General features: G+C 40.2%; 1 protein-coding gene across 2 annotated transcripts in view; it reads right to left on the minus strand.

Moving 5' to 3' along the window:
• Window positions 1–9,880, minus strand: part of ANO4 (anoctamin 4) — a 224,567-nt gene extending 214,687 nt beyond the window's left edge. Inside the window, exons 1-2 of one of the 2 annotated variants that reach the window (XM_080595542.1) lie at window positions 9,098–9,880; window positions 6,352–6,588 (exon numbers count right to left, since the gene is read on the minus strand). In XM_080595542.1, the coding sequence (XP_080451668.1) occupies window positions 6,352–6,588; window positions 9,098–9,269 (409 nt within the window). In that variant the 5' untranslated portion in view covers window positions 9,270–9,880. The remainder of the gene's footprint in view (window positions 1–6,351; window positions 6,589–9,097) is intronic. The other variant, XM_080595543.1, reaches the window with a different exon arrangement.
• Between the last annotated feature and the right edge of the window lie 1,531 nt (window positions 9,881–11,411).

Consider the following 11,411-nt stretch of genomic DNA (forward strand, 5'->3'; position numbering starts at 1 on the left):
ACCAGCAGTTGTGTCCCAGGGGTCACTTAACAGGTTCATCAAACTCAGAAAGCTGCTGATCAGGATAAATGAACATATCAGATGCCTGTTTTTTGTAATAGTTATTTCCCAAACTTAAAAATCAGTAAATAATTAAATAAGCAGAAAATGAAACCTACTGGAGAGATTTTTCTTTTTTCTTTTTTAATTGCTTTTGCTTTGCTAATCTAAATACAGTAAGCTTCCTTACTCTCTTCCTATTAGGTGTGCTCTCCTCTCCCATATTGTACTAGTAATTCTTTTCTGCTTAAGCTCCAGTAGATCTCTATCCTTTTTGAAAATAGCAGTCAATTTGGATAAACAACTTTAATCTCTCCCTCTGCAGCAAATATTTCACCTGAGACATCCCAGGCTTCCATTTGTTTTTTTCACAGCTGCAGCACACTCCTGATTAGTAGCTGGATTTATCTTCCTCAGCCATTTCCAGCTGAGGACTCCCAGCTTACAGGATAAATAAAATAAATAAATAAATAAATCATTTTATGTACAATCTGGAAATCTGCACTGTTGTATTTTATCACATTTCTCTTTTTCTGTTCCCCAAAGCCATCCGTTTCTTCCCACACAATATTCAGATTTTCCTCTGCAGTGATGATGTCTCCAGCTTAGACTCACCAGCACAGCTCATCAGTGCATTCCTCCTTTACAGGCAGACATCATACATAAAAATATTAACCTTTTCCAGGACCAGTACCGGGGAAACTCTACTGTTAATCTTCTTTCCATTTAGTACTCCCTTTCCCAAGACTGTTGTCATCTCCCCAATCACATTATAATTATTCTAAGCCTTGATTTTCTCCAGGTGAAAAACAAACAAACAAAGACTTCCTAGGTAGTCCAATATTACCTGAATTAGCAGAATTATGAAATTCAGCTAACATTAGATCAATTGCACTCACTTCCTTTGTGTCTCTCTTATTAAATAAATTGGAGTCCTACACCATACTAAGGAGTCACTGTCACAAATTATTTCTTTATATAGCTTCCTAATGTTATTGGGTGATTTAAAACAGGCCTTAAAAGCTGCATGAGACAAGATAGCTCTGTCAAAAAAAAATAAATATGGAAGCTGCAGAATCAAATAATCCAGTTAAGCATGCACTTAATGCACAGTATCAAGAAACACCTAAGTTAATTTGAGCTTTGTTCATGTCACATACAGTGTTCACAGCAGATGGCAATATTACTGTGAAACTACATCCTACAGCATAGATACAAACGGAAAATATTTGATGCTATAATCTCACAGGTAAAATAAAACAGGGATGTGGCAAGAATGCAGGTGAAACCGTGGACTTGAGCTCCAACCAGCCTTCCAACTGTTTTGAGCAAGGAAGCTGGAACACTCAAGTTTTCTCATGTTATGCTTGCAAAAAGTTGTATACCACAAGCATAATAATTCTATTATTTTTTTTTCATCAGCTACAAGACAAATATGGGTGCATCCCTGAAGAGGACCCTGTGACTTGCACCCTTTGCATTTTCTCTGTCTTTGTTGGGAATACAAGTTCTCTTGAAAGTGCTCCATTCTGTACATTCACACAGTAGGGACTCAGGCACAGACCAGGAAAGGCACAGAGGTGCCTATTTCACATTTCAGTTGTCTCACTGGGATTTAGGAACCTATAAACATTTTAAGGAGTACTCCAGCCAAAGAAAGATGAAGTTCCCCTAACAGTGGAAAAGGGCAAATAAAGTACAGGTAAAATAAAGGTAATTACTGTGCAGTCAGCCTAACATCAATATTTGAAAAGAAATGATGACAAGTTAGAAAGCAAGTAATAAATCAAGTAGTCTGTAAGCACCTTGAAGAAAACAAGATGATAACATAGATTTGTCAGGAACAATTCATGGTAAATCAATATAATTGTTTTCAAAACAGCTGACCTAGTATATGAGGGGGACAAGTCATTATAATAAAACAGAGAAATACAGTCCAGATGAAGGTGCACTAATTTCAGCTCAGAAATGGTTGAAAGAAAAAATTTAGATTATAAGTAGTAACATTGAGAAATAATTTCAAGATGACAGAGGCTTGTTATATTGAATATTTTTGTGAATTATGGTATTCCATGTTTCTTTAAAAGTTGCAGATGGCCAAAACTTGATATGTATTGTAAGCCACGTGTAGGACTGGTTCAGAATTTCAAATGAACCGCATGAAGGTGAAGGAATGGCCTAAAGATCAAAGACAATTAAAAAAAGAAAAAAAAGAAATGCATTAAAAGAGTCTTAGAGGAGAATAGATGCTTGCGATATCAGTGATGAAGAGAAATTAGCAGGTTGTACTGCTAAACAAATGCAAATAGGGTCAGTAATAGTGCTCTTCAAAAAGACATTTTAGCTAGGGAAATATTAATTTGTGTCTTTGTAACAGACTGAAGAGGTAACTATTCTACACTAATTAATTAGTGCTAGTTGTACTTTCATTGCAAAAATCATACCTTGTCCTAGGCACAACACTTAAAATGAAGACAAACTGGAGCAAGCTCAGGAAAGGGCAAAAATGATGACAAAATGTTTAAATAAAACAGCCTATGGGAAGAGGATCAGGTTTGTTAATTTTGGGAAAGAGACAACTACACATGGCTATGAAAACAATGTCCCATCGTTGAAAAATTGTGCAGCAAGTAGCAGGTGAGGCATTTCCCAAGTCTACTGAAGGAGGAGAGGAAAGGCAATACTGATCTGGATTAACTCTGAAGTCAAGAAGATTGAGGATAAATATTAGTAAATGCCTATAGTGTAAAGGATACTAAACATATATCTGCAACAAGGAATAACAAAATATTTAAATTTATACGCATGCATGCATTTCCAGTTTTAGTGTAGTCAGCTTCCTGTCCTGCCCCACACAACAATAGCAGAGTGGATTACATTTAGCTGGTTTTGTTTGTTGTTGTTGACTTTTTTTTTATATATATATATTTTTTTTTATCTGCTACCAGAAATTCACATAATTAATGTAATGTTCAGCTCCCAACTCTTTTTGGTTCAGTGCAAATCTATCGCTCAGAATCCAGCTGGTGGTTTCTAGCAGTTTTCTGGGTATTCTGAAATATATTGTTTAATGTATTTAGCATTGAATAACGAACATAATAACAGACAAAGTTAATCAACAGAAACTCTTTGGGAACCAGTTCAAAAACTGATATGTTGTTATCAAATAGTTACCAAAACTAAATCGTTCTCTTTTCTTCCTGACAAGATTTCTGAGCTGGGAAATGAGTACAGAATAATTCCTCGTGTTTTGTCCCATTCGAAACAGAAGTATGTTTTTTATTAATCAGTGCAATCCTCTCAAAAATGTTATTTCAAAATATAAGTAATATTAAAAGCTCAAGATTTCCTTCCCAAAGTACAGAAAATTGTTTCTGATGTCAATTATACTCCAATATGTAAGGACAAAATCTGTCACTACTCTGAAGATAACCTAGCATTACAGAATACTGTGAAGCAACAAATGTACCAAATTGAAAGTAATGTTTCAAAGTAGTATACAAAGCACCCACTGAAATCTGCTCCCCAAATGCTATTAGCTGCAGTTCTACATCTTACATAGTGAGTGTCTTAAAACACAAAGTTTTATTGTGACACTGAAATTCATCTCAAACTTCCCAAGCACAGCTTATTACAAGGCTCTGAACATGCAGAGGAAGCAGCCAGAATTTTCCCAGTATCAGTAGATAAAAAATAATTCTTTTGAAACTACAATGCATCTATCCATTGTATACTGCTGGCTTAACACGGTTTGCTTTTTTGATTATGTTAAGGTTAGAGAATTTGATATAAATTCACAAGAGAGTAGCTTCACAGCAAGCCCGTGGCACGGTATTCTTTTTCATACCAAGTTCCTGTAAATGAGCTGATCAAGTAGTCTTGGACATGAATGAGCCTGGATATAGCCTTAGGATATACTCTACCTCATTAATCAATCTACCTCTGTCTTTTCAAAACATCACCCATTTCAGCTGATGCAGTACTCTTGCCTGAACTTGCAGAGAATTGCTGTACGCTGTTGAAAAGCTGTTATCTTTGCTGCAAATAAGCTTCTTAATCATGGGAAGACAGTCCCTGAAAGCTCGTAATGTTTAAAAAAAAATTAAGAACTTTTTGTGTTAGAAGTGTTATAATTAGGTAAGGATTATCACTGGTGTTGCAGCCACAACATCCAGTCACACCATACCCTTCTTGGGCCCCCAGGCAGTAGGGCAGAGCACGACTGACCAGTAGATAGGAGCACTTCACCACGCTCACACGAAGTACCCTCACGTCTGCAGCAGGAGACGCATCTAGATTTAAAATAATCACATGGATTATCAGCTGTTGCAGTGCATTTAGAAATCAGGAAATTAACTCAGGATGAAGGCTGTATCTCCCTGGGCCACGAATCATACTTTGCACCAGCACCTCCCACCCTGTTGGGAATGGACACTGCCTCAAACCATCCGTGCTGCCCTGCCAGCCAGGCTGCTATGCTGCTCGTCAGTGTAATACTTCTCTAAACATCTCACCATGATCTCTTCAAAGACACTATCTTAAATAAAGAACATATTTAGGGTATATTTATTTGACTTGCTAATATAATATCATGCTGACACCCATGGCTATATGTAGCCATGCTTCAGACCCAGGAAATTGTTTCTGCAGGGCTAGCAGTTTCTTATCGGGCTTTATTACAGTTTTATTATGCTACTATGCTTATTAGTATTTTTCCGTCCTTCCACAACATCACCTCTAGGTGGCAGGTGCTTGTGAACCTTAAAGTAGCGAGAAGGTGTTTCATACCATGTGAGCAATTAAAATGGGAGTCATCGCTCCTTGCATGGGAAAGATACGAAGTATTTCATGGTACGTTCATTATTTCTATCACTAAAACAGGGGGTAATATATATATATATATATATATATAAATTAAGCTTCTAGAATACAGTCATGAAGTTCATACAAAGGATACTGAATTGTGCACAGGATGTGCAGATTAACACTGCTCTTAACTGGAACCAGGAATACAGATAAATGAAAGTCACATTTACCTTTGCATGGACTGATTAGCAATTTGCAATAGCACTCCTGTTTTATAAGTGTCACCATCAGAGTAGACATTAGGAATGGTGCTTATCCTGGGACTTGTGGCTGCTACGAGCACCCAGCCAGCCTGAGAGGATAAGCCATTAGATTAGAATGCTCTGGGAGGTAAGAAATCCGTTTTGCTCAGATTTCAGCATCAACACAGAATTTCAAGCCCATTATTTTTTGGCAACATGATTACATCAGTTACAGTAAATTATATTTGTGTACTACAATACTTACAATGAAAAAAGAGTAATACAATCAACAGTATGATATATACTTGATTATACTTTTACTGCAGATCACATTCAGTCCTTTGTCAGCAAGCATTACATGCATTTAAGAATTGTGACAGCACTAGGTATTCAGACCAGCCCTTTTCCAGCATTACGCCTTTCAATACCGGATCCACTAGGAACCCACTCCCCATATATAACTTTCAGCTGCCTGGCACCTAGGCAGAACCTTGCTAATCTCTCCCACTTAGCAACACAACAGAGGCAACATTAATCAAAATCTTTATATGAGGGTCCATTCAGGAAGCATGTAGATCAGGGCTTCATCTGCCATCCAGAAGAATTCACTGAGTTCGTGACCTGCTTCCTTACTGTCATCATAATAAAAGACCCTCCATATACAAATGAGAGCAGACTACGGGGCAAGTTATTTGTCCAAACACCATAGCCCCATCTCTGTCAGGGGTGCTTCAAGTCTGAGAAACGACATGACAGGCACGCTGCTTTCTGTAGCTTCTGATACATGTAAGCCCTGTAACAGCTGGAAGCACAAGTGCATTCCCATGGATGTGACTGGATGCTCCTTTTACATCCTATCTTGTCATTAGTCAGGTGCTCATAGCATTTTGGATGCATGATGGATATATGGGGGTATCCTCCATCACACACAGTTTTATGATAGGCACGGAAGAGATGATACTGCCCTAAATGGTTCCATATGCTACTACGGCTCCATCCTCATCAGAAAGGTGGTCTACCAGCTTTAAAGCAAACGTATTATTGTGGTTGAAAACATGTCGCTATTTCTGATACTTTTTAAACCATGAAATAATTTGAACAAGCATTACTTGGGAAAAGCTAATTCCGTGATGGAATTTCCATGGTCTAATCCTTCCCTAGGAGCAGTCAAAGCTGTCTGGCAGCTGAAACAGCTATTTAACTTGAGCACTAAAACTGCTGATTAAACTAGGCTCCGAAGTGTAAGAAAGAAATAATTGCTTACCTGTACAGTCTTGACTTAAAGTTTCTTGACTACTACTGCTGTATGAAGGCACTGGAGTGATAGAAAGTGAAGCCGGGCAGGATAATGGATATGATAAGTCATTTTGCGTAGGCAAATGTTGAAATACAGGACTACAGACATCTTCAGAAAAGGTGAGAGGGTGGTGAGGGTTTCCATATGTATACAGATTTTTCCAACGAAGCAGTCCTATTGCAAGGGTGCCAACAGCATCAGAACCTAACAACAAACATCTGAAGTTAAAACCTGTGCCCTTGTTATGTAATAACTCATGATTTTTGAGAAAAAAAAAGCCATAATAAGGTAATATGAATTCCTATTTTGAGTTTATTTGAGGCAATCAATAGGCAAATATGTACATACATCAAAGACTCTCAGGTATGGCCACTCCAGAGAAAGTACAGAGTGGCGCTGCAGAAAGTTCAGTGAAATACAGTAGAATATTACTAGATAACAGAGAGGGTTGCAGTAGATGACATTTAACCCCCATCCTTCCTACTTTCACCCCTTTCTTTAGACAAAATTTTGGTTCATGCTTTTTTGGAAACAGAATTGGTGGATTTTCTAAGGAACTAACCTCCATTATATTATTAGATTTGTGTTGCAACCTTCAACACATTTCAGCATAGCAATAATACTGACCATGGAGCTGGCAGCAGATGGCTTTGTCTGAGTGTACCTAAAACACAGCTTTTTGCTCAGCTTTCTTTGTGGTCATTTGGATTTCTCTGTATGCAGGTACACACTAACTGAAGAATACTGTTATACCGTAGTGTCTTACAGCTTTATTATGAATGCTCAGGAAGATGAAAGCATTAACATGTACATATGATATAGAATTTATGGCTAGTTTTTGACTGTACATATAATAAGAAAAAATCCATAAGCAATTCTAACATTTCACTCTATGTTCGGATTTTTAAAATAAGCTTGCAGCCCCTCCTTTCTCCAATATCATTTCCAGTACACATTGATTTTCACTTTTACCAATAGAGAGTCATTTTATAAACTCATCTGGAAGCACATAGAATTGATTTTTGTGGGGAGGGAGGAGGACACCACAAACCACAAATTCTACAGATGGAAGCGACCATTCGTTTTCTTATTTATCCATTAATCTATTCAGGAACATAGTGCCTATACTAAAACCTCCAGTTACTCTTTGAGGTTTGTATGCAAGGGAGCATATGCTGCAGCTATAAGCGTGTAACATACAGACTCTGAGACTGACAAACTAAGCTACACTATGGAGAAGGTGTAAATAAAACTACTCAGAGCTCTTGAGTGAAGACAGACCATCCAAGGTCTTAGCTGATGTGGCTATTGAGATTAAACAAGTAAACAACAGCTATCGCCATAGCCACTTCTTGTAGCCACATTAGAATAATTGTCAAAAAAAATGCATATATATTGATAGCACATAAGTGTACCTAGATATAAATGTCTAGATACAGATATATTTCCACACACATGAAAGCACAAGAGTGAGAGAGAATTAATAAATCTAGGACACTCAGTTAATGTTATAAGTCTAAATTACTAAATCTCAAAGCCTTAGAAGTGGTTTCTTTTGTGCTTGATGAACTATAAAGCTTTTAGGAAAGAAAGAAAGAAAAGCTCTGAGGGTGTACCACTTTAAAAAAAAAGAAGCAGCAGAAATCATTTTAAAAAGTTGTCAGAGTTCAAAAATTTATCTTTCAAGGTATGCACAACTTCATGAATCATTGCCAAAGGCAAGGAACTGTCTAACCTTGCTGCTGCATGGACAGATGTGCTTGACTGCGCGATACACACACAGGCTCTTTCTGCCTGCTTTGCTTTACCAGCTGACAGCAAAGCAGCAGCTGAAACAGAATAAGATATTCCCCCCCCCCAAAAAAAAAAAATCTTCTGCAGTGACTACACTTTTTTTTTTTTTAAATTGTGCCAAGAATTTCACAATTTAAAGCAGGCAGGGAAAGCAATATCTAGCTCTCAATGCAGCTGCTCAATCCCAAGGCAGGGAAAGGGTTGCTGAGGCGTGCCGAAGGAGACTGCTTCGCGGCGTGATAGAGTTTACGGCTGGAAGCACAGCAGCACTTACGGATCTGCAGACAATGTTCCTGCTGCAAGCTTAACGCTCCTCCCAGATGTGTAGGTACAGCTACACTTTGCGGAAAAACAAGTACATGCACTCTTTATTAGCAATATGTAAATTAAATTAAATTGCATGTTCTGGAACTGTTTCTCCCAGTGAAGACGACAGAAAGGGGCTTGATAGTTCCCTAGAGCTTTGCAGATGCAATCAAAGCCCCGAGGAATAAATCTTGAAGCTTGAAAATGGATACAGACCTGGCTATCCCGGTCCCTCAGGTTTTCCTATCAGACAACCACTCTTTAGGCACTGCCCTGGCCACTACGAATGTTTCCCTTCCTCCCTGCAGCTTTATATGAGATGGTTGATTTGCATCTCCTAAAAGTTGTCTGCTGCTCCTGGATTGCTCCCAGGCTGGTTCTCTCACAGACACCACCATGCACAAAAATTCTCCCTGAAAACCTAAAAATGTGTGTATCCTCCTGCAATAGTAATCCTCAAAACCAATTCCTCCTTCCCCCATCACCACAGGAATGCCATACACCAAACATAACTCGGTAAGCTCCTGCCTCTGCCCCACAACAGAACAAACCCAAACTACCCAAGTGAGACAAAGAATTTATTTACCCCAAATGGTCCATGAACCCATCCTACCTGGGCTGCAGGCTGCTGCAGCGTGACGGTGGCCTGTCCCTCTTGCCCCATGTACCCGCAGACCCCTGCTGCCAGCTGGCGTGCGGGAAGCCCCCATCCTGCAGCACCTCTTCTCCCCTCCACCGCCGCTCCTGCTGCCTCCTGAAGCCTGCAGGGAACACACTGGCCACATGCTGCAAGCTCAGTCTTGCCATTTAAAGCTTTTTTTTTTTTTTTTCTCTCTCTCTCACTTTGGCAGCTAGTCCCAGTCCTCACAGTCAGACACACCTTTCCCCTCCTGCACGGCTGCTGCTCCAGGTGGGGAGCTCCATAGGGAGCCAAACTCCACAAGAGGAGATAAAAAAGCACCAACATGCTCGGGAGGCTTTGCAGAGACACACACGTGTTCGCTCAATTAACACCTTCCCAGTGCACAGCCGCTGTGAGTGACAGTGTTAAGGACAGCCAGGTGCGGCTGCCTCACATGGGGATGCGAGGCTGCTTCGGGATGAGGCAAACACACCCGCACAAAAGACGGTGCAGTAAGATGTATGTATGTATGGAGAGCAAACCCCACACAGTACCTTCTACAGGAAACACAAAGCCAAGAGACTTTGGGCACGGATTTCATCCCTACATTACTGACCAGGCTGCCTCACCTGCCCCTGCTCAGGGCAGGAAGCCCAACAAATTTGTTGAGCCTGATGGTAAGTGCCCGCTGTGGTGAGCAGGGCCAGCTGCTCCCTTCCCTCCTCTGCAGAGGCCCTGGGAAGGAAGGAGACCAGGGACACCTGAGTTGCAGGCCCTGCTGTTCTCCTTCAGAGGCTTAAACTCAGCTGTTTGTCCCTGGCTTACAGCTGTCTGGAAACCCCTAAAACCCCTTCCTGGTAAGATACCATCCTACAGAACCCCTCTAGCAGAGCAACCCCCTGAGAGACCTCAACTCACCGGGGAGGGCCTGCTGCTGCTGGTCACAGCTAGAGCAGGTGGGGCAGGACACCCCTCATCTCCTGGTGTAACCCCCCCCACCTAGTTCTAGCAGCAGCTCTGGGCTCTCCCAGGAGGACAATTAAAAGCCCTGTAATGCAGGGAAGGAGGACAGAACAGGAGCAGGACCATGCCTGAGATCAGAGTTCACCTTTCTGCCTGCTCAGCCTGCTTACGAGCCTGACCTGAAATATTACCTGGGGTACCTGCTCTGGAAGATGCTCTCTGTGTTTGGTTAATCCTTCTAAGCAGTTAAGAAGGGTTAGATGCCTCATCTCCAAATGTCTTAAGCATAATGAAAAGTCTCGGTCCCTTTTGTTCTCTATAGACAGTGATGATCTTGTTTCCAAGTGACCTACTTAAAAGGAATACAATAACTTAAAGATACTGGGAAATCCTGCTCTTCTCTATTTTGACTGAATCAGAGGGTGATGCATATGCTAATAATGAACTTTAAAGTGCCATCTATGGTCATATAGCAAAACCAGTGACCAGCCCACAGAAATTATAAATAAAATATAAAAATTTAAAAAATAAATATAAAAATAAATATAGAAAATAAAACTTAATGAAGCCATATGTCACAAGCATCATCCTTAAAAGAGAAGGAAATGTATCAACTTTAAGTGGGTAGTGATGGGGAAACAAAAACAGGATTTGGGAGTGGGGAAAGGTTTGAAACATCTGGTTCAAAATTGAATCTGGTGCAGTCCCCTTTGAGATTCATCCTCAGCAAGTGGAATATCCCCATCTCAATGGTATTCTAGTCTCCATCAAGTTGCACACTATTTTGAATCAAATTGCAGCAATAAGTCCAGCTATACTGGGTCTTTAAGAGACTTAACCCTCGTAGAGGAATCCAACAGATGAATGATTGCTAGGAAAATGTTCAAATGGAAATGTTTTTATTGGCCAAGGAGACAGAGCATTTGAGGAATGGGGTGTTCAGAGCCCAACAGCCAACATGCATGTATCTTGTACAGATCAAGCTGAGGAAAGTCTGTTTTATCCAAGTTGTTTTCCCACCCCAACTATTCCTTTTGAGGATTTCTGTCCCCAGCAGATTCTTCCCCCTATGTATTCAGACAAAATCTATTTTCCAAATAGATCAGCACCTTGCTCTTCAGCACTATCCTTGTCTTTCTTCTTCACCCTAACCCTACATCATCCTTATCTAAATTCATCTAGCAATCTGGCATTCATGATCCAGAAAGCAGAAGCACACCATGGAAGAGCACATCATCTCGTCTGTACTGATGGGCCACTTGAAGTCACCATGGTCCAGCATACACATTAACAGGTTACAGAATCATTACATGCTACTCCTACTGCAATTATACGGACAGAT

Source organism: Anser brachyrhynchus, assembly GCF_964034855.1.
Source record: "Anser brachyrhynchus genome assembly, chromosome: 1".
NCBI lineage: Eukaryota > Metazoa > Chordata > Aves > Anseriformes > Anatidae > Anser > Anser brachyrhynchus.